At 52.1% G+C, this 23,121-nt stretch overlaps 1 protein-coding gene across 2 annotated transcripts; it reads right to left on the bottom strand.

Annotated features, from left to right (window-relative positions):
* Positions 1-373: 373 nt before the first annotated feature.
* Positions 374-22,661, bottom strand: NFAM1 (NFAT activating protein with ITAM motif 1). 2 transcript variants are annotated; one of them, XM_075275948.1, is made up of 8 exons: positions 22,475-22,661; positions 15,070-15,354; positions 14,515-14,660; positions 13,356-13,442; positions 13,164-13,235; positions 12,733-12,795; positions 1,362-1,403; positions 374-1,201 (listed from the first exon to the last, which is right to left on the bottom strand). In XM_075275948.1, exons 1-8 carry the CDS (start codon positions 22,527-22,529, stop codon positions 1,148-1,150), a joined length of 804 nt encoding a protein of 267 aa, XP_075132049.1. In that variant the 5' UTR covers positions 22,530-22,661; the 3' UTR covers positions 374-1,147. The 2 variants fall into 2 exon arrangements, with proteins under 2 accessions (XP_075132049.1, XP_075132050.1); XM_075275949.1 differs by having other exon boundaries at positions 13,356-13,437; positions 14,510-14,660.
* Between the last annotated feature and the right edge of the window lie 460 nt (positions 22,662-23,121).

Below are 23,121 nucleotides of genomic sequence, written 5' to 3' on the forward strand. Positions count from 1 at the left end.
GGATAGGTCCGGCAGGCGGCAGTGGTGCATGGATAGGTCCGGCAGGCTGCAGTGGTGCATGGATAGGTCCGGCAGGCGGCAGTGGTGCATGGATAGGTCCGGCAGGCTGCAGTGGTGCATGGATAGGTCCGGCAGGTGGCAGTGGTGCATGGATAGGTCCGGCAGGCGGCAGTGGTGCATGGATAGGTCCGGCAGGCGGCAGTGGTGCATGGATAGGTCCGGCAGGCTGCAGTGGTGCATGGATAGGTCCGGCAGGCGGCAGTGGTGCATGGATAGGTCCGGCAGGCGGCAGTGGTGCATGGATAGGTCCGGCAGGCGGCAGTGGTGCATGGATAGGTCCGGCAGGCTGCAGTGGTGCATGGATAGGTCCGGCAGGCGGCAGTGGTGCATGGATAGGTCCGGCAGGCGGCAGTGGAGCATGGATAGGTCCGGCAGGCGGCAGTGGTGCATGGATAGGTCCGGCAGGCGGCTGTGGTGCATGGATAGGTCCGGCAGGCGGCAGTGGTGCATGGATAGGTTCCCGCAGGCTGCAGTGGTGCATGGATAGGTTGTGCAGGCTGCAGTGGTGCATGGATAGGTTCCCGCAGGCTGCAGTGGTGCATGGATAGGTTGCGCAGGCTGCAGTGGTGCATGGATAGGTCGGCAGGCAGCAGTGGTGCATGGATAGGTTGCGCAGGCTGCAGTGGTGCATGGATAGGTTCAAATAGGCGGCAGTGGTGCATGGATAGGTCCGGCAGGCGGCAGTGGTGCATGGATAGGTCCGGCAGGCGGCAGTGGTGCATGGATAGGTCCGGCAGGCGGCAGTGGTGCATGGATAGGTTCCCATAGGCGGCAGTGGTGCATGGATAGGTTCCCGCAGGCTGCAGTGGTGCATGGATAGGTCCGGCAGACGGCAGTGGTGCATGGATAGGTTGCGCAGGCTGCAGTGGTGCATGGATAGGTTCCCATAGGCGGCAGTGGTGCATGGATAGGTTGCGCAGGCTGCAGTGGTGCATGGATAGGTTGCGCAGGCTGCAGTGGTGCATGGATAGGTTCCCATAGCCGGAAGAGGTGCATGGATAGGTTCGGCAGGCGGCAGTGGTGCATGGATAGAGCTGCCTTGTATGGGGGCCTTGTGCAGTCCCGGCCACGTGTCGTTCCTCTGATTTCACCCTCTGATGTTCTCGTACACATTGTTCTCAGGGGCAGATTTCTTTGGTTTCTGAAGATGAAGGGAAATGGTTATAAGACAAGGACTGAGATAGAACCGACCTATATATCAGATGTATATACTATATATCCCAGTACAGGTGACCAGTATACAGTGTATATTATGGATAGATCACATGTATATACTATATATCCTAGTACAGGCTACTCACCGGCTTGATGGGCGGCTTCTCCTGGGCAGAAGAATCCTTCGCCTGAAATATATATACTCAGGTCAGTGCTGAGTGTACAGAGGAGGTCAGTGCTGAGTATATAGAGGAGGGTCAGTGCTGAGTGTACAGAGGAGGTCAGTGCTGAGTGTACAGAGGAGGTCAGTGCTGAGTATACAGAGGGGGGTCAGTGCTGAATATACAGAGGGGGGTCAGTGCTGAGTGTACAGAGGAGGTCAGTGCTGAGTGTACAGAGGAGGTCAGTGCTGAGTATACAGAGGAGGTCAGTGCTGAGTATACAGAGGGGGGTCAGTGCTGAGTATACAGAGGGGGGTCAGTGCTGAGTATACAGAGGGGGGTCAGTGCTGAGTATACAGAGGAGGTCAGTGCTGAGTATATAGAGGAGGGTCAGTGCTGAGTATACAGAGGGGGGTCAGTGCTGAGTATACAGAGGGGGGTCAGTGCTGAATATACAGAGGGGGGTCAGTGCTGAGTATACAGAGGAGGTCAGTGCTGAGTATATAGAGGAGGGTCAGTGCTGAGTATATAGAGGGGGGTCAGTGCTGAATATACAGAAGGGGGTCAGTGCTGAGTATACAGAGGGGGGTCAGTGCTGAGTATACAGAGGGAGGTCAGTGCTGAGTATATAGAGGAGGTTCAGTGCTGAGTATACAGAGGGGGGTCAGTGCTGAGTATACAGAGGGGGGTCAGTACTGAGTATACAGAGGAAGTCAGTGCTGAGTATATAGAGGAGGGTCAGTGCTGAGTATACAGAGGAGGTCAGTGCTGAGTATACAGAGGGGGGTCAGTGCTGAGTATACAGAGGAGGGTCAGTGCTGAGTATACAGAGGGGGGTCAGTGCTGAGTATACAGAGGAGGTCAGTGCTGAGTGTACAGAGGAGGTCAGTGCTGAGTATATAGAGGAGGGTCAGTGCTGAGTATACAGAGGGGGGTCAGTGCTGAGTATACAGAGGAGGTCAGTGCTGAGTATACAGAGGGGGGTCAGTGCTGAGTATACAGAGGGGAGTCAGTACTGAGTATACAGAGGAAGTCAGTGCTGAGTATACAGAGGGGGGTCAGTACTGAGTATACAGAGGTGGTCAGTGCTGAGTATATAGAGGAGGGTCAGTGCTGAGTGTACAGAGGAGGTCAGTGCTGAGTATATAGAGGAGGTCAGTGCTGAGTATATAGAGGAGGGTCAGTGCTGAGTATACAGAGGGGGGTCAGTGCTGAGTGTACAGAGGAGGTCAGTGCTGAGTATATAGAGGAGGTCAGTGCTGAGTATATAGAGGAGGGTCAGTACTGAGTATACAGAGGGGAGTCAGTGCTGAGTATTCAGAGGGGGGGGTCAGTGCTGAGTATACAGAGGAGGTCAGTGCTGAGTATACAGAGGAGGTCAGTGCTGAGTATATAGAGGGGGGTCAGTGTTGAGTATACAGAGGTGGTCAGTGCTGAGTATATAGAGGAGGGTCAGTGCTGAGTATACAGAGGAGGTCAGTGCTGAGTATATAGAGGAGGGTCAGTGCTGAGTGTACAGAGGAGGTCAGTGCTGAGTATATAGAGGAGGGTCAGTGCTGAGTGTACAGAGGAGGTCAGTACTGAGTATACAGAGGAAGTCAGTGCTGAGTATATAGAGGGGGGTCAGTACTGAGTATACAGAGGGGGGTAAGTGCTGAGTATACAGAGGGGGGGTCAGTGCTGAGTATACAGAGGGAGGTCAGTGCTGAGTATACAGAGGGGGGTCAGTGCTGAGTATACAGAGGGGGGTCAGTACTGAGTATACAGAGGGGGGTCAGTACTGAGTATACAGAGGGGGGTCAGTGCTGAGTATACAGAGGGGGGGTCAGTGCTGAGTATACAGAGGGGGGGTTAGTGCTGAGTATATAGAGGGGGGTCAGTGCTGAGTATACAGAGGAGGTCAGTGCTGAGTATATAGAGGGGGTCAGTACTGAGTATATAGAGGGGGGTCAGTACTGAGTATACAGAGGGGGGTCAGTGCTGAGTATACAGAGGGGGGGTCAGTGCTGAGTATACAGAGGGGGGTCAGTGCTGAGTATACAGAGGGGGGTCAGTACTGAGTATACAGAGGGGGGTCAGTACTGAGTATACAGAGGGGGGTCAGTACTGAGTATACAGAGGGGGGTCAGTGCTGAGTATACAGAGGGGGGGTCAGTGCTGAGTATATAGAGGGGGGTCAGTGCTGAGTATACAGAGGAGGTCAGTGCTGAGTATACAGAGGGGGGTCAGTGCTGAGTATACAGAGGGGGGTCAGTACTGAGTATATAGAGGGGGGTCAGTACTGAGTATACAGAGGGGGGTCAGTGCTGAGTATACAGAGGGGGGTCAGTGCTGAGTATACAGAGGGGGGTCAGTGCTGAGTATACAGAGGGGGGTCAGTGCTGAGTATACAGAGGAGGTCAATGCTGAGTATATAGAGGGGGGTCAGTGCTGAGTGTACAGAGGAGGTCAGTGCTGAGTATACAGACGGGGGTCAGTGCTGAGTATACAGACGGGGGTCAGTGCTGAGTATACAGAGGGGGGTCAGTGCTGAGTATACAGAGGAGGTCAATGCTGAGTATATAGAGGGGGGTCAGTGCTGAGTATACAGAGGAGGTCAATGCTGAGTATACAGAGGGGGGGTCAGTACTGAGTATACAGAGGAGGTCAGTGCTGAGTATACAGAAGAGGTCAGTGCTGAGTATACAGAGGAGGTCAGTGCTGAGTATACAGAGGGGGGTCAGTGCTGAGTATACAGAGGAGGTCAGTGCTGAGTATATAGAGGGGGGTCAGTGCTGAGTATACAGAGGGGGGTCAGTACTGAGTATACAGAGGGGGGTCAGTGCTGAATATACAGAGGGGGGTCAGTGCTGAGTATACAGAGGAGGTCAGTGCTGAGTATACAGAGGGGGGTCAGTGCTGAGTATACAGAGGGGGGTCAGTACTGAGTATATAGAGGGGGGTCAGTACTGAGTATACAGAGGGGGGTCAGTGCTGAGTATACAGAGGGGGGTCAGTGCTGAGTATACAGAGGGGGGTCAGTGCTGAGTATACAGAGGAGGTCAGTGCTGAGTATACAGAGGGGGGTCAGTGCTGAGTATACAGAGGAGGTCAATGCTGAGTATATAGAGGGGGGTCAGTACTGAGTATACAGAGGAGGGTCAGTGCTGAGTATACAGAGGGGGGTCAGTGCTGAGTATACAGAGGAGGTCAATGCTGAGTATATAGAGGGGGGTCAGTACTGAGTATACAGAGGAGGGTCAGTGCTGAGTATACAGAGGAGGTCAGTGCTGAGTATACAGAAGAGGTCAGTGCTGAGTATACAGAGGAGGTCAGTGCTGAGTATACAGAGGGGGGTCAGTGCTGAGTATACAGAGGAGGTCAGTGCTGAGTATACAGAGGGGGGTCAGTGCTGAGTATACAGAGGAGGTCAGTGCTGAGTATATAGAGGGGGGTCAGTGCTGAGTATACAGAGGGGGGTCAGTACTGAGTATACAGAGGGGGGTCAGTGCTGAGTATACAGAGGGGGGTCAGTACTGAGTATACAGAGGGGGGTCAGTGCTGAGTATACAGAGGGGGTCAGTGCTGAGTATACAGAGGGGGGTCAGTGCTGAGTGTACAGAGGAGGTCAGTGCTGAGTGTACAGAGGAGGTCAGTGCTGAGTATATAGAGGAGGGTCAGTGCTGAGTATACAGAGGGGGGTCAGTGCTGAGTATACAGAGGAGGTCAGTGCTGAGTATACAGAGGGGGGTCAGTGCTGAATATACAGAGGGGGGTCAGTGCTGAGTATACAGAGGAGGTCAGTGCTGAGTATATAGAGGAGGGTCAGTGCTGAGTATATAGAGGGGGGTCAGTGCTGAATATACAGAAGGGGGTCAGTGCTGAGTATACAGAGGGGGGTCAGTGCTGAGTATACAGAGGGAGGTCAGTGCTGAGTATATAGAGGAGGGTCAGTGCTGAGTATACAGAGGGGGGTCAGTACTGAGTATATAGAGGGGGGTCAGTACTGAGTATACAGAGGAAGTCAGTGCTGAGTATATAGAGGAGGGTCAGTGCTGAGTGTACAGAGGAGGTCAGTGCTGAGTATACAGAGGGGGGTCAGTGCTGAGTGTACAGAGGAGGTCAGTACTGAGTATACAGAGGGGGGTCAGTGCTGAGTATACAGAGGAGGTCAGTGCTGAGTATACAGAGGAGGTCAGTGCTGAATATACAGAGGGGGGTCAGTGCTGAGTATACAGAGGGGGGTCAGTGCTGAGTATACAGAGGGGGGTCAGTGCTGAGTATACAGAGGGGGGGTCAGTGCTGAGTATACAGAGGGGGTCAGTGCTGAGTATATAGAGGGGGGTCAGTACTGAGTATACAGAGGGGGGTCAGTGCTGAGTATACAGAGGAGATCAGTGCTGAGTATACAGAGGGGAGTCAGTGCTGAGTATACAGAGGGGGGTCAGTGCTGAGTATACAGAGGGGGGTCAGTGCTGAGTATACAAAGGAGGTCAGTGCTGAGTATACAGAGGGGGGTCAGTGCTGAGTATACAGAGGAGGTCAGTGCTGAGTATATAGAGGGGGTCAGTACTGAGTATACAGAGGGGGGTCAGTGCTGAGTATACAGAGGGGGGTCAGTGCTGAGTATACAAAGGAGGTCAGTGCTGAGTATACAGAGGGGGGTCAGTACTGAGTATACAGAGGGGGGTCAGTGCTGAGTATACAGAGGGGGGGTCAGTGCTGAGTATACAGAGGGGGGTCAGTGCTGAGTATACAGAGGGGGGTCAGTGCTGAGTATACAGAGGGGGATCAGTACTGAGTATACAGAGGGGGGTCAGTGCTGAGTATACAGAGGGGGGGTCAGTGCTGAGTATACAGAGGGGGGGTTAGTGCTGAGTATATAGAGTGGGGTCAGTGCTGAGTATACAGAGGAGGTCAGTGCTGAGTATATAGAGGGGGTCAGTACTGAGTATATAGAGGGGGGTCAGTACTGAGTATACAGAGGGGGGTCAGTGCTGAGTATACAGAGGGGGGTCAGTGCTGAGTATACAGAGGGGGATCAGTACTGAGTATACAGAGGGGGGTCAGTGCTGAGTATACAGAGGGGGGGTTAGTGCTGAGTATATAGAGTGGGGTCAGTGCTGAGTATACAGAGGAGGTCAGTGCTGAGTATATAGAGGGGGGTCAGTACTGAGTATACAGAGGGGGGTCAGTGCTGAGTATACAGAGGGGGGTCAGTACTGAGTATACAGAGGGGGGTCAGTACTGAGTATACAGAGGGGGGTCAGTGCTGAGTATACAGAGGGGGGGTCAGTGCTGAGTATATAGAGGGGGGTCAGTGCTGAGTATACAGAGGAGGTCAGTGCTGAGTATACAGAGGGGGGTCAGTGCTGAGTATACAAAGGGGGGTCAGTACTGAGTATATAGAGGGGGGTCAGTGCTGAGTATACAGAGGGGGGTCAGTGCTGAGTATACAGAGGAAGTCAGTGCTGAGTATATAGAGGAGGGTCAGTGCTGAGTGTACAGAGGAGGTCAGTGCTGAGTATACAGAGGGGGGTCAGTGCTGAGTATACAGAGGAGGGTCAGTGCTGAGTATACAGAGGGGGGTCAGTGCTGAGTATACAGAGGAGGTCAATGCTGAGTATATAGAGGGGGGTCAGTGCTGAGTATACAGAGGGGGGTCAGTGCTGAGTATACAGAGGGGGGTCAGTGCTGAATATACAGAGGAGGTCAATGCTGAGTATATAGAGGGGGGTCAGTGCTGAGTATACAGAGGAGGTCAGTGCTGAGTATACAGAGGGGGGTCAGTGCTGAGTATACAGAGGGGGGTCAGTGCTGAGTATACAGAGGAGGTCAATGCTGAGTATATAGAGGGGGGTCAGTACTGAGTATACAGAGGAGGTCAGTGCTGAGTATACAGAAGAGGTCAGTGCTGAGTATACAGAGGAGGTCAGTGCTGAGTATTCAGAGGGGGGTCAGTGCTGAGTATACAGAGGAGGTCAGTGCTGAGTATATAGAGGGGGGTCAGTGCTGAGTATACAGAGGAGGTCAGTACTGAGTATACAGAGGAGGTCAGTGCTGAGTATACAGAGGGGGGGTCAGTACTGAGTATACAGAGGGGGGTCAGTACTGAGTATACAGAGGGGGGTCAGTGCTGAGTATATAGAGGAGGGTCAGTGCTGAGTATACAGAGGGGGGTCAGTGCTGAGTATACAGAGGAGGTCAGTGCTGAGTATACAGAGGAGGTCAGTGCTGAGTATACAGAGGGGGGGTCAGTACTGAGTATACAGAGGAGGTCAGTGCTGAGTATACAGAGGAGGTCAGTGCTGAGTATACAGAGGGGGGGTCAGTACTGAGTATACAGAGGAGGTCAGTACTGAGTATACAGAGGGAGGTCAGTGCTGAATATACAGAGGGGGGTCAGTGCTGAGTATACAGAGGGGGGTCAGTGCTGAATATACAGAGGGGGGTCAGTGCTGAGTATACAGAGGGGGGTCAGTGCTGAATATACAGAGGGGGGTCAGTGCTGAGTATACAGAGGCGGTCAGTGCTGAGTATACAGAGGGGGGTCAGTGCTGAGTATACAGAGGGGGGTCAGTGCTGAGTATACAGAGGAGGTCAGTGCTGAGTATACAGAGGGGGGTCAGTGCTGAGTATACAGAGGAGGTCAGTACTGAGTATATAGAGGAGGGTCAGTGCTGAGTATACAGAGGGGGGTCAGTGCTGAGTATACAGAGGAGGTCAGTGCTGAGTATACAGAGGGGGGTCAGTACTGAGTATACAGAGGGGGGTCAGTGCTGAGTATACAGAGGGGGGTCAGTGCTGAGTATACAGAGGGGGTCAGTGCTGAGTATACAGAGGAGGTCAGTGCTGAGTATATAGAGGGGGGTCAGTACTGAGTATACAGAGGGGGGTCAGTGCTGAGTATACAGAGGGGGGTCAGTGCTGAATATACAGAGGGGGGTCAGTGCTGAGTATACAGAGGGAGGTCAGTGCTGAGTATACAGAGGGGGGGTTAGTGCTGAGTATATAGAGGGGGGTCAGTGCTGAGTATACAGAGGAGGTCAGTGCTGAGTATACAGAGGAGGTCAGTGCTGAGTATACAGAGGAGGTCAGTGCTGAGTATACAGAGGAGGTCAGTGCTGAGTATACAGAGGAGGTCAGTGCTGAGTATACAGAGGGGGGTCAGTGCTGAATATACAGAGGGGGGTCAGTGCTGAGTATACAGAGGGGGGTCAGTGCTGAGTATACAGAGGGGGGTCAGTGCTGAGTATACAGAGGGGGTCAGTGCTGAGTATACAGAGGAGGTCAGTGCTGAGTATATAGAGGGGGGTCAGTACTGAGTATACAGAGGGGGGTCAGTGCTGAGTGTACAGAGGAGGTCAGTGCTGAGTATACAGAGGAGGTCAGTGCTGAGTATATAGAGGGGGGTCAGTACTGAGTATACAGAGGGGGGTCAGTGCTGAGTATACAGAGGAGGTCAGTGCTGAGTATACAGAGGAGGGCAGTGCTGAGTATATAGAGGGGGGTCAGTACTGAGTATACAGAGGGGGGTCAGTGCTGAGTATACAGAGGGGAGTCAGTGCTGAGTATACAGAGGGGGGGGTCAGTGCTGAGTATACAGAGGAGGTCAGTGCTGAGTATACAGAGGAGGTCAGTGCTGAGTATATAGAGGGGGGTCAGTGCTGAGTATACAGAGGGGGGTCAGTGCTGAGTATACAGAGGGGGGTCAGTGCTGAGTATACAGAGGCGGTCAGTGCTGAGTATACAGAGGGGGGTCAGTACTGAGTATACAGAGGGGGGTCAGTACTGAGTATACAGAGGGGGGTCAGTGCTGAGTATACAGAGGGAGGTCAGTGCTGAGTATATAGAGGGGGGTCAGTGCTGAGTATACAGAGGAGGTCAGTGCTGAGTATATAGAGGGGGTCAGTACTGAGTATACAGAGGGGAGTCAGTGCTGAGTATACAGAGGGGGAGGTCAGTGCTGAGTATACAGAGGAGGTCAGTGCTGAGTATACAGAGGAGGTCAGTGCTGAGTATACAGAGGAGGTCAGTGCTGAGTATATAGAGGGGGGTCAGTGCTGAGTATACAGAGGGGGGTCAGTGCTGAGTATACAGAGGGGGGTCAGTGCTGAGTATACAGAGGGGGGTCAGTACTGAGTATACAGAGGGGGGTCAGTGCTGAGTATACAGAGGGGGGTCAGTGCTGAGTATACAGAGGAGGTCAGTGCTGAGTATACAGAGGAGGTCAGTGCTGAGTATACAGAGGAGGTCAGTGCTGAGTATACAGAGGGGGGTCAGTACTGAGTATACAGAGGGGGTCAGTGCTGAGTATACAGAGAGGGGGTCAGTGCTGAGTATACAGAGGGAGGTCAGTGCTGAGTATACAGAGGGGGGTCAGTGCTGAATATACAGAGGGGGGGTCAGTGCTGAGTATACAGAGGGGGGTCAGTGCTGAGTATACAGAGGGGGGTCAGTGCTGAGTATACAGAGGAGGGTCAGTGCTGAGTATACAGAGGGGGGTCAGTGCTGAATATACAGAGGGGGGTCAGTGCTGAGTATACAGAGGGGGGTCAGTGCTGAGTATACAGAGGGGGGTCAGTGCTGAGTATACAGAGGAGGGTCAGTGCTGAGTATACAGAGGAGGTCAGTGCTGAATATACAGAGGGGGGTCGGTGCTGACTATACAGAGGAGGTCAGTGCTGAGTATACAGAGGGGGGTCGGTGCTGAGTATATAGAGGAGGGTCAGTGCTGAGTATACAGAGGGGGGTCAGTGCTGAATATACAGAGGGGGGTCAGTGCTGAGTATACAGAGGAGGGTCAGTACTGAGTATATAGAGGAGGGTCAGTACTGAGTATACAGAGGGGGGTTAGTGCTGAGTATACAGAGGGGGGGTCAGTACTGAGTATACAGAGGAGGGTCAGTACTGAGTATACAGAGGGGGGTCAGTGCTGAGTATACAGAGGGGGGTCAGTGCTGAATATACAGAGGGGGGTCAGTGCTGAATATACAGAGGGGGGTCAGTGCTGAGTATACAGAGGGGGGTCAGTGCTGAGTATACAGAGGGGGGTCAGTGCTGAGTATACAGAGGGGGGTCAGTGCTGAGTATACAGAGGGGGGTCAGTGCTGAGTATACAGAGGGGGGTCAGTGCTGAGTATATAGAGGAGGGTCAGTGCTGAGTATACAGAGGGGGGTCAGTGCTGAGTATACAGAGGGGGGTCAGTGCTGAATATACAGAGGGGGGTCAGTGCTGAATATACAGAGGGGGGTCAGTACTGAGTATACAGAGGAGGGTCAGTACTGAGTATACAGAGGGGGGTCAGTGCTGAATATACAGAGGGGGGTCAGTGCTGAGTATACAGAGGGGGGTCAGTGCTGAATATACAGAGGGGGGTCAGTGCTGAATATACAGAGGGGGGTCAGTGCTGAGTATACAGAGGCGGTCAGTGTTGAGTATACAGAGGGGGGTCAGTACTGAGTATACAGAGGGGGGTCAGTGCTGAGTATACAGAGGGGGGTCAGTGCTGAGTATATAGAGGAGGGTCAGTGCTGAGTATACAGAGGGGGGTCAGTGCTGAGTATACAGAGGGGGGTCAGTGCTGAGTATACAGAGGGGGGTCAGTACTGAGTATACAGAGGAGGGTCAGTACTGAGTATACAGAGGGGGGTCAGTGCTGAATATACAGAGGGGGGTCAGTGCTGAGTATACAGTCATGGCCAAAAGTTTAGAGACTGCCACAAATCTCCTCTTGTCACATGATCTGCTCCCTCTGGTTTTTCTGTGTGTTTGTCGGACGTTTTTATCACATACAGAAATAGAATTGCAATCATATTCTGAGTAATAAAAGCTTATAGTGACAGTTAGAAGGAGTTACTGCAGCGGTGTAATATTTGCAGTGTTGCCCCTTCTTCTTCAGGACCTCTGCAATTCTCCCTGGCAGCTCTCAATCACCTTCTGCACCAAATCCTGACTGATAGCCGTCCATTCTTGCACAATCAATGCTTGCACTTTGTCAGAATTTGTAGGTTTTTGTTTGTCCACCCGTCTCTTGATGATTGACCACAAGTTCTCAATGGGATTAAGATCTGGGGAGTTTCCAGGCCATGGACCCAAAATCTCTCTGTTTTGTTCCCTGAGCCATTTAGTTCTCCCCTTTGCTTTATGGCAAGGTGCTCCATCGTGCTGGAAAAGGCATTGCTGGTGGCCAAACTGCTCTTGGACGGTTGGGAGAAGTTGGTCTTGGAGGACATTCTGGTCCCATTCTTTATTCATGGCTGTGTTTTTAGGCAAGACTGTGAGAGCCGATTCCCTTGGCTGAGAAGCCACCCCACACATGAATGGTTTCAGGATGCTTTACAGTTGGCATGAGACCAGACTGGTGGTGGCGCTCACCTCCTCTTCTCCCAATAAGATGTTTTCCAGATGTCCCAAACAATCGAAAAGGGGATTCATCAGAGAAAATGACTTTCCCCCAGTCCTCAGCAGTCACTCCCTGGACCTTCTGCAGAATATCAGTCTGTCCCTGATGTTTTTTCTGGAGAGAAGTGGCTTCTTTGCTGCCCTCCTTGAGACCAGGCCTTGTTCCAAGAGTCTCCGCCTCACAGTGCGTGCAGATGCACTCACACCTGCCTGCTGCCATTCCTGAGCAAGCTCTGCACTGCTGGTAGCCCGATCCCGCAGCTGAAACACTTTTAAGAGACGGTCCTGGCCCTTGCTGGTCTTTCTTCGGCGCCCTGGAGCCTTTTTGCCAACAATGGAACCTCTCTCCTTGAAGTTCTTGATGATGCGATAGATTGGTGACTGAGGTGTAATCTTTCTAGCTGTGATACTCTTCCCTGTTAGGCCATTTTTGTGCAGTGCAATGATGACTGCACGTGTTTCTTTAGAGATAACCATGGTTAACAGAAGAGAAACAATGATGCCAAGCACCAGCCTCCTTATAAAGTGTCCAGTGGTGTCATTCTTACTGAATCATGACAGATTGATCTCCAGCCCTGTCCTCATCAACACCCACACCTGTGTTACTGGAGCAATCACTGAAACCATGTTAGCTGGTCCGTTTAAGGCAGGACTGCAATGATGTTGAAATGTGTTTTGGGGGATAAAGTTCATTTTCTAGGCAAATATTGACTTTGCCAGTAATTGCTGTTAAGCTGATCACTCTTTATAACATTCTGGAGTATCTGCAAATTACCATTAGGAAAACTGAAGCAGTAGACTTTGTAACAATTAATATTTGTATCAGTCTCAGAACTTTTGGCCATGACTGTATAATACATACTACATATCTGTACATACAGGTGATGAGTACTCAGCTGTATACTCAGTACTGACTATACAGAGGGGGGTCAATATCTGGGGGAGACCATTGATGCTCTCATATAATCATACCTGGAGGTTTGGTCTCCTCTTGGGGCTCCTGGGGGCCACTTCATGGACTTCCACTTGGTGTTTCTTTGAATTTAGTGAAAATGACATAAGGTGTCAGTCCCTCAGCTGCTGCAGAACCTCATGATACACACCTTAGCTGCTGCAGAACCTCATGATACACACCTTAGCTGCTGCAGAACATCATCATACACACCTCAGCTGCTGCAGAACCTCATGATACACACCTTAGCTGCTGCAGAACCTCATGATACACACCTTAGCTGCTGCAGAACATCATCATACACACCTCAGCTGCTGCAGAACCTCATGATACACACCTTAGCTGCTGCAGAACATCACCATACACGCCTCAGCTGCTGCAAAACTTTCCTGTCACATCCTTCTCCCCCAGTGGCTCCCCCTTGTGTGCTGCGCTGGAGATCCGGCCTCACCTTTGGACTTCCCAGCTTTTTAGTCTTGTCTTCCAGGACGTCATAAACTTCTTCAGTCCTTGGTTCCAGGCTCTGCAAGAAGACGGCAAAGAGTCAGAGCAGGCAGAGGCAGACATGATGTGCGACCCCCAGGTCATAGCTGTCACAGCGCCCCTCATCACCTCGGAAAGGTTACTGCGGCAACATCCTCACCGTGTACAGGGAGCCGCCCGCATCCTCCACCACTGGCCTGGACCTCGATGACTCCATGACCACTGGGCTCTGCTGAGAAGACCTCACCTGCAAGACAGAAGCAGATTATAAAGCAACCGAGAGAAGTGGTACTGTGCACTGTCCATATATACAGGAGAAGTGGTACTGTGCGCTGTCCATATATACAGTATAGGAGCAGTAGTACTGTGCACTGTCCATATATACAGTATAAGATAAGTAGTACTGTGCAGTGTCCATATATACAGAATAAGAGAAGTAGTACTGTGCAGTGTCCATATATACAGTATAGGAGCAGTAGTACTGTGCACTGTCCATATATACAGTATAAGAGAAGTAGTACTGTGCAGTGTCCATATATACAGTATAAGAGAAGTAGTACTGTGCAGTGTCCATATATACAGTATAAGAGAAGTAGTACTGTGCAGTGTCCATATATACAGTATAGGAGCAGTAGTACTGTGCACTGTCCATATATACAGTATAAGAGAAGTAGTACTGTGCACTGTCCATATATACAGGAGAAGTGGTACTGTGCGCTGTCCATATATACAGTATAGGAGCAGTAGTACTGTGCACTGTCCATATATACAGTATAAGAGAAGTAGTACTGTGCAGTGTCCATATATACAGTATAAGAGAAGTAGTACTGTGCAGTGTCCATATATACAGTATAGGAGCAGTAGTACTGTGCACTGTCTATATATACAGTATAAGAGAAGTAGTACTGTGCACTGTCCATATATACAGGACTAGAGAAGTGGTACTGTGCACTGTCCATATATACAGAATAAGAGAAGTAGTACTGTGCACTGTCCATATATACAGTATAAGAGAAGTAGTACTGTGCACTGTCCATATATACAGAATAAGAGAAGTAGTACTGTGCAGTGTCCATATATACAGTATAAGAGAAGTAGTACTGTGCAGTGTCCATATATACAGTATAAGAGAAGTAGTATTGTGCACTGTCCATATATACAGAATAAGAGAAGTAGTACTGTGCACTGTCCATATATACAGTATAGGAGCAGTATTACTGTGCAGTGTGTATATATACAATATAGGAGCAGTAGTACTGTGCACTGTCCATATATATATATATATATATATATATAGGATAAGAGAAGTTATACTGTGCCTGTGTTGTAGTCATCTCTTTTTTCCAGAAGAATGGCCACACAAGGTAGGTTCCAGATCCAGCCAGAAGTAAAAGGAGGATGAATAGAGCAATCAGCCCAGAGCAAAGCTTAGAGAAAGCACTAGAGGGCGCCACATACAGTGAATCTATAAGGAGAGAGGAGAAATATCAGCCTGCCCCGCCTCCTGTAGGGTGATACAGAGGAGGAGCTATGAGACTGCCCCGCCCCTGCAGGGTGATACAGACAGGAGGAGCTATGAGCCTGCTCCGCCCCCTGCAGGGTGATACAGACAGGAGGAGCTATGAGCCTGCTCCGCCCCCTGCAGGGTGATAGAGAAGAGGAGCTATGAGCCTGCTCCGCCCCCTGCAGGGTGATACAGACAGGAGGAGCTATGAGCCTGCTCCGCCCCCTGCAGGGTGATAGAGAAGAGGAGCTATGAGCCTGCTCCGCCCCCTGCAGGGTTAATCAGAAGAGGAGCTATGAGCCTGCCCCCTGCAGGGTGATACAGAGGAGGAGCTATGACCCTGCCCGGCCCCAGATGATGCCTCTCTTACCTCTTACATATATGTAGGTCCCACTTCCACGCATGTTACTCGTATTACAGGTCACATTACAGTAGTATATGGACGCCTTCTTTGGGGCCCTCAGATTATGGGTCACCGTCGTGTTCTTGGCTGTAGTGACCTGTCTGCCTTGTTCATTTGTGGCGCTGACCAGGACAGAGGTGATTTTGTATTTGGTCCCACCCGTGAGCATGATATCACATACTATCTTCACGTCCGACCCAGTCAACGTAGCAAGAACCAGAGGTTTCTGGGTAACAGAGAGTATTGTACAGGCTGAAAGAGACACGGGCGAGAAGGGTCACCACAACTATCCTCAGGTGTATCTGCCCTAACGTCATGATGTCTATGTGCCCCATGTCATTGCTAAAGACCAATCACAGGTCTCAGTGTTACCCAAGTGGCTGGAAGACGCCCAAGAACAAACCCTAGACGCCATGAAGGAGATGCGGACTGACATATTGATATAAATATAGGGTAGACAATGTAAAGATATGGCATCAGCATCAGTCACTGTGATAAATCTGGTGTAGTATCAGACTGCACTATCTGACTGTTAATACATCGGGGCCAGTGTCTGTGCCTACAACGCTCTGCCCTGTCTCCTATCTCTCTCTATTGATTATATTATTTAGCCTTATTCCTCTATCCCAACCCTAAATTCGCTATTCCCCAGTACCCCGTCTGACACCCTATCTCTCTAATCTCTCCCCGCACTATATTATCTGTGTATCATTTCATATCTCTCTCAGTCTGTCTGACACCCTATCTCTCTAATCTCTCTCCCCCTGCACTATATTATCTGTGTAGTATTTCATATCTCTCTCAGTCTGTCTGACACCCTATCTCTCTAATCTCCCCCCCCCCGCACTATATTATCTGTGTAATATTTCATATCTCTCTCAGTCTGTTTGAGACCCTATCTCTCTAATCTCTCTAATCTCTCCCCGCACTATATTATCTGTGTATTATTTCATATCTCTCTCAGTCTGTCTGACACCCTATCTCTCTAATCTCTCCCCTCCCGCATTATATTATCTGTGTAGTATTTCATATCTTTCTTAGTCTGTCTGACACCCTATCTCTCTAATCTCTCCCCACACTATATTATCTGTGTAATATTTCATATCTCTCTTAGTCTGTCTGACACCCTATCTCTCTAATCTCTCCCCGCACTATATTATCTGTGTAATATTTCATATCTCTCTCAGTCTGTCTGACACCCTATCTGTCTAATCTCTCCCCGCACTATATTATCTGTGTAATATTTCATATCTCTCTCAGTCTGTCTGACACCCTATCTCTCTAATCTTCCCCCCCCCCCGCACTATATTATCTGTGTATTATTTCATATCTCTCTCAGTCTGTCTGACACCCTATCTCTCTAATCTCTTCCCCGCACTATATTATCTGTGTAGTACTTCATATCTTTCTTAGTCTGTCTGACACTCTATCTCTCTAATCTCCCCCCCCCCCGCACTATATTATCCGTGTAGTATTTCATATCTCTCCTAGTCTGTCTGACACCCTATCTCTCTAATCTCTCCCCCCCCGCACTATATTATCTGTGTAGTATTTCATATCTCTCTTAGTCTGTCTGACACCCTATCTCTCTAATCTCCCCCCACACTATATTATCTGTGTAGTATTTCATATCTCTCTTAGTCTGTCTGACACCCTATCTCTCTAATCTCCCCCCGCACTATATTATCTGTGTAATATTTCATATCTCTCTTAGTCTGTCTGACACTCTATCTCTCTAATCTCTCCCCCCCCGCACTATATTATCTGTGTAGTATTTCATATCTCTCTTAGTCTGTCTGACACTCTATCTCTCTAATCTTTCCCCCCCCCCGCACTATATTATCTGTGTATTATTTCATATCTCTCTTAGTCTGTCTGACACCCTATCTCTCTAATCTCCCCCCGCACTATATTATCTGTGTAGTATTTCATATCTCTCTTAGTCTGTCTGACACCCTATCTCTCTAATCTCTCCCCGCACTATATTATCTGTGTATTATTTCCTATTTCTCTCAGTCTGTCTGACACTCTATCTCTCTAATCTTTCCCCCCCCCCGCACTATATTATCTGTGTATTATTTCATATCTCTCTCAGTCTGTCTGACACCCTATCTCTCTAATCTCCCCCCTCCCCCGCACTATATTATCTGTGTAGTATTTCATATCTCTCTTAGTCTGTCTGACACCCTATCTCTCCCTGCACTATATTATCTTTCTGAGAAACTCCTACCTCTAATCTCTCCCCGCACTGTATTATCGGTGTAATATTTCTTATTTCTCTAATATTTCCCCACATTGTATTATGTGAGTATTTTTTCTATGTCTCTCAGTCTGACTGTCTCTGACTCCATCTCCCTAATCTCTCCCCACCATATTAGCACCTTCTCTTTTTGCCTGGGCTCGTTATACTGTCAAGGAGTTATCAGTGACCTCTAACCTACAGCCCCTCATGCTTAGCTGTCCCTCGTCATCAGGGCTGTTTGCCGGTCAATATGGGAAAGATTGCCTGGTTTCTGAGGTCATGTGAACCTTTTTTTTTCCATGCCTAGAACCATTTTTGTTATAACCATTGGCCTGGTTCTGGTTCATTTAGCCCCTAGCTCTAGTCTCTTCTGCCCCTGACTCTGCTCTCAGTGGGCCCCTAGCTCTAGTTTCTTCTAGCCCCTGGCTCTGGTCTCAGTGGGACCCTAGCTCTGGTCTCTTCTAGCCCCTGGCTCTGGTCTCAGTGGGCCCCTAGCTCTAGTGTCTTCTAGCCCCTGACTCTGGTCTCATTTGGCCCCTAGCTCTAGTGTGTTCTAGCCCCTGACTCTGGTCTCAGTGGGCCCCTAGCTCTAGTCTCTTCTAGCCCCTGGCTCTGGTCTCAGTGGGCCCCTAGCTCTAGTCTCTTCTGCCCCTGACTCTGGTCCCAGTGGGCCCCTAGCTCTAGTCTCTTCTGCCCCTGACTCTGGTCTCAGTGGGCCCTTAGCTATAGTCTCTTCTGGCCCTGACTCTGGTCTCAGTGGGCCCCTAGCTCTGGTCTCTTCTGGCCCCTGACTCTGGTCTCAGTGGGCCCCTAGCTCTAGTCTCTTCTGGCCCCAGACTCTGGTCTCAGTGGGCCCCTAGCTCTAGTCTCCTCTGGCCCTGACTCTGGTCTCAGTGGGCCCCTAGCTCTAGTCTCTTCTGCCCCTGACTCTGGTCTCAGTGGGCCCCTAGCTCTGGTCTCTTCTGGCCCCTGACTCTGGTCTCAGTGTGCCCCTAGCTCTGGTCTCCTCTGCCCCTGACTCTGGTCTCAGTGGGCCCCTAGCTCTGGTCTCTTCTGGCCCCTGACTCTGGTCTCAGTGAGCCCCTAGCTCTAGTCTCTTCTGGCCCTGACTCTGGTCTCAGTGGGCCCCTAGCTCTAGTCTCTTCTAGCCCCTGGCTCTGGTCTCAGTGGGCCCCTAGCTCTGGTCTCTTCTGGCCCTGACTCTTGTCTCAGTGGGCCCCTAGCTCTAGTCTCTTCTGCCGCTGACTCTGGTCTCAGTGGCCCCCTAGCTCTGGTCTCCTCTGGTCCCTGACTCTGCTCTCAGTGGGCCCCTTGCTCTAGTTTCTTCTAGCCCCTGGCTCTGGTCTCAGTGGGCCCCTAGCTCATGTCTCTTCTAGCCCTGACTCTGGTCTCAGTGGGCCCCTAGCTCTAGTCTCTTCTGCCGCTGACTCTGGTCTCAGTGGGCCCCTAGCTCTAGTGTCTTCTAGCCCCTGACTCTGGTCTCATTTGGCCCCTAGCTCTAGTGTGTTCTAGCCCCTGACTCTGGTCTCAGTGGGCCCCTAGCTCTAGTCTCTTCTAGCCCCTGGCTCTGGTCTCAGTGGGCCCCTAGCTCTGGTCTCTTCTGGCCCCTGACTCTGGTCTCAGGGGGCCCCTAGCTCTAGTCTCCTCTGCCCCTGACTCTGGTCTCAGTGGCCCCCTAGCTCTGGTCTCCTCTGGTCCCTGACTCTGGTCTCAGTGGGCCCCTAGCTCTGGTCTCTTCTGGCCCATGACTCTGGTCTCAGTGGGCCCCTAGCTCTGGTCTGTTCTGCCCCTGACTCTGGTCTCAGTTGGCCGTTAGCTCTGGTCTGTTCTGGCCCCTGACTCTGGTCTCAGTGGGCCCCTAGCTCTGGTCTCTTCTGGCCCTAACTATGGTCTCAGTGGGCCCCTAGCTCTAGTCTCTCCTGCCCATGAGTCTGGTCTCAGTTGGCCCCTAGCTCTGTTCTCCTCTGGACCCTGACTCTGGTCTCAGTGGGCCCCTAGCTCTGGTCTCTTCTGGCCCCTGACTCTGGTCTCAGTGGGCCCCTACCTCTGGTCTCCTCTGGTCCCTGACTCTGGTCTCAGTGGGCCCCTAGCTCTAGTCTCTTCTGGCCCCTGACTCTGGTCTCAGTGGGCCCCTAGCTCTGGTCTCTTCTGCCCCTGACTCTGGTCTCAGTGGGCCCCTAGCTCTAGTCTCTTCTGGCCCCTGACTCTGGTCTCAGTGGGCCCCTAGCTCTAGTCTCTTCTGGCCCCTGACTCTGGTCTCAGTGGGCCCCTAGCTCTAGTCTCTTCTGGCCCCTGACTCTGGTCTCAGTGGGCCCCTAGCTCTAGTCTCTTCTGCCCCTGACTCTGGTCTCAGTGGGCCCCTAGCTCTGGTCTCTTCTGCCCCTGACTCTGGTCTCAGTGGGCCCCTAGCTCTGGTCTCTTCTGGCTCCTGACTCTGGTCTCAGTGGGCCCCTAGCTCTGGTCTCTTCTGGCCCCAGACTCTGGTCTCAGTGGGCCCCTAGCTCTGGTCTCTTCTGGCCTCTGACTCTGGTCTCAGTGGGCCCCTAGCTCTGGTCTCTTCTGGCCTCTGACTCTGGTCTCAGTGGGCCCTTAGCTCTGGTCTCTTCTGCCCCTGACTCTAGCCTCAGTGGGCCCCTAGCTCTGGTCTCTTCTGGCCCCTGACTCTGGTCTCAGTGGGCCCCTAGCTCTGGTCTCTTCTGGCCCCTGACTCTGGTCTCAGTGGGCCCCTAGCTCTGGTCTCTTCTGGCCCCTGACTCTGGTCTCAGTGGGCCCCTAGCTCTGGTCTCTTCTGGCCCCTGACTCTGGTCTCAGTGGGCCCCTAGCTCTAGTCTCTTCTGCCCCTGACTCTGGTCTCAGTGGGCCCCTAGCTCTGGTCTCTTCTGCCCCTGACTCTGGTCTCAGTGGGCCCCTAGCTCTAGTCTCTTCTGCCCCTGACTCTGGTGTCAGTGGGCCCCTAGCTCTGGTCTCTTCTGGCCCCTGACTCTGGTCTCAGTGGGCCCCTAGCTCTGGTCTCTTCTGGCCCCTGACTCTGGTCTCAGTGGGCCCCTAGCTCTAGTCTCTTCTGCCCCTGACTCTGGTCTCAGTGGGCCCCTAGCTCTGGTCTCTTCTGCCCCTGACTCTGGTCTCAGTGGGCCCCTAGCTCTAGTCTCTTCTGCCCCAGACTCTGGTCTCAGAGGGCCCCTAGCTCTGGTCTCTTCTGGCCCCAGACTCTGGTCTCAGTGGGCCCCTAGCTCTGGTCTCTTCTGGTCCTGACTCTGGTCTCAGTGGGCCCCTAGCTCTGGTCTCTTCTGGTCCTGACTCTGGTCTCAGTGGGCCCCTAGCTCTGGTCTCTTCTGGCCCCAGACTCTGGTCTCAGTGGGCCCCTAGCTCTAGTCTCTTCTGCCCCTGACTCTGGTCTCAGTGGGCCCCTAGCTCTAGTCTCTTCTGCCCCTGACTCTGGTCTCAGTGGGCCCCTAGCTCTAGTCTCTTCTGCCAATGACTCTGGTCTCAGTGGGCCCTTAGCTCTGGTCTCTTCTGGCCCTGGCTCTGGTCTCAGTGGGCCCCTAGCTCTGGTCTCTTCTGGCCCCTGGCTCTGGTCTCAGTGGGTCCCTAGCTCTAGTCTCTTCTGGCCCCAGACTCTGGTCTCAGTGGGCCCCTAGCTCTAGTCTCTTCTGGCCCCTGACTCTGGTCTCAGTGGGCCCCTAGCTCTAGTCTCTTCTGCCAATGACTCTGGTCTCAGTGGGCCCCTAGCTCTAGTCTCTTCTGGCCCCTGACTCTGGTCTCAGTGGGCCCCTAGCTCTAGTCTCTTCTGCCAATGACTCTGGTCTCAGTGGGCCCCTAGCTCTAGTCTCTTCTGGCCCCTGACTCTGGTCTCAGTGGGCCCCTAGCTCTGGTCTCTTCTGGCCTCTGACTCTGGTCTCAGTTGGCCCCTGACTCTGGTCTCAGTGGGCCCCTAGCTCTAGTCTCTTCTGGCCCCTGACTCTGGTCTCAGTGGGCCCCTAGCTCTGGTCTCTTCTGCCCCTGACTCTGGTCTCAGTTGGCCCCTAGCTCTAGTCTCTTCTGCCAATGACTCTGGTCTCAGTGGGCCCCTAGCTCTAGTCTCTTCTGGCCCCTGACTCTGGTCTCAGTGGGCCCTTAGCTCTGGTCTCTTCTGGCCCTGACTCTGGTCTCAGTTGGCCCCTGACTCTGGTCTCAGTAAGCCCCTAGCTCTAGTCTCTTCTGCCCCTGACTCTGGTCTCAGTGGGCCCCTGACTCTGGTCTCAGTTGGCCCCTAGCTCTAGTCTCTTCTGCCAATGACTCTGGTCTCAGTGGGCCCCTAGCTCTAGTCTCTTCTGCCCCTGACTCTGGTCTCAGTGGGCCCCTAGCTCTAGTCTCTTCTGCCCCTGACTCTGGTCTCAGTGGGTCCCTGACTCTGGTCTCAGTGGGCCCCTAGCTCTAGTCTCTTCTGCCAATGACTCTGGTCTCAGTGGGCCCCTAGCTCTAGTCTCTTCTGCCAATGACTCTGGTCTCAGTGGGCCCTTAGCTCTGGTCTCTTCTGCCCCTGGCTCTGGTCTCAGTGGACCCCTAGCTCTGGTCTCTTCTGGCCCTGACTCTGGTCTCAGTTGGCCCCTAGCTCTAGTCTCTTCTGCCAATGACTCTGGTCTCAGTGGGCCCTTAGCTCTGGTCTCTTCTGGCCCCTGACTCTGGTCTCAGTGGGCCCCTAGCTCTGGTCTCTTCTGGCCCCAGACTCTGGTCTCAGTGGGCCCCTAGCTCTAGTCTCTTCTGCCCCTGACTCTGGTCTCAGTGGGCCCCTAGCTCTGGTCTCTTCTGGCCCTGGCTCTGGTCTCAGTGGGCCCCTAGCTCTAGTCTCTTCTGCCCCTGACTCTGGTCTCAGTGGGCCCCTAGCTCTGGTCTCTTCTGCCCCTGGCTCTGGTCTCAGTGGGCCCCTAGCTCTAGTCTCTTCTGACCCTGGCTCTGGTCCTTGTTCGGCCTCTGGTTCCAGTCTCGGTAACACTTACTTTGATGTTTTGTGGCCCCTGGTTCAGGTTTATGTTGGCCCCCAGCTCTAGTCTTAGTGCCTCTTACTTTGGTTCTTGCTTTGCCCCTGGCCCTGGTCCCATTTGTCCCTTGGGCCTGAGCAATGGTGCTGTGATGCAGCTGTGTGTACGTTACCGTGTGTCAGCCAGGGCCCCAGGATGAGGATGAGGGTGAGCGCAGTGTTCGCCATCGTCCTCACATCACTTCTGCTTTCTTGCAGACGTCAGTCAGGAAATGTCACAATCGTCTTCTTATAATGGAGGAGACGTCTTCCTGATTCCTCAGATCCCGCCCCAGGGGAGACAGGGCAGGAGAACCCTAAAATAAGTTAGTGGTAAGAGCACCATGGCGATACTTCCCACAGGACCCCACAGACCCCCGCCCCGCCAGCTGCAGAGCCATGTGCTTGTTCCTCCACCCACCCTGCTAACCCCCATGTCCTCCTCGGTGTGGGCAGTATAGCCGGACTCCTCGGACAGTACAAGTAGTACCTGTAGAGCACCACAAGATGGCAGGAGAGGCAGGATACTAATTGGACTATCAGGACAGCAGTGACCGCCGGGCAGTATATCCAGGACAGGGCCAGGAACCCCCAAAAAATAGCCCCCTAGTAATGGAACAAGAATGGGATATAGTAGGTTATTATATATACTGTGTCCCTGGTGTATAGTAGGTTATTATATATACTGTATACCTGGTGTATAGTAGGTTATTATATATACTGTATCCCTGGTGTATAGTAGGTTATTATATATACTGTGTCCCTGGTGTATATTAGGTTA

This window comes from Leptodactylus fuscus, chromosome 5 (assembly GCF_031893055.1).
Source record: "Leptodactylus fuscus isolate aLepFus1 chromosome 5, aLepFus1.hap2, whole genome shotgun sequence".
Classification (NCBI taxonomy): Eukaryota; Metazoa; Chordata; class Amphibia; order Anura; family Leptodactylidae; genus Leptodactylus; species Leptodactylus fuscus.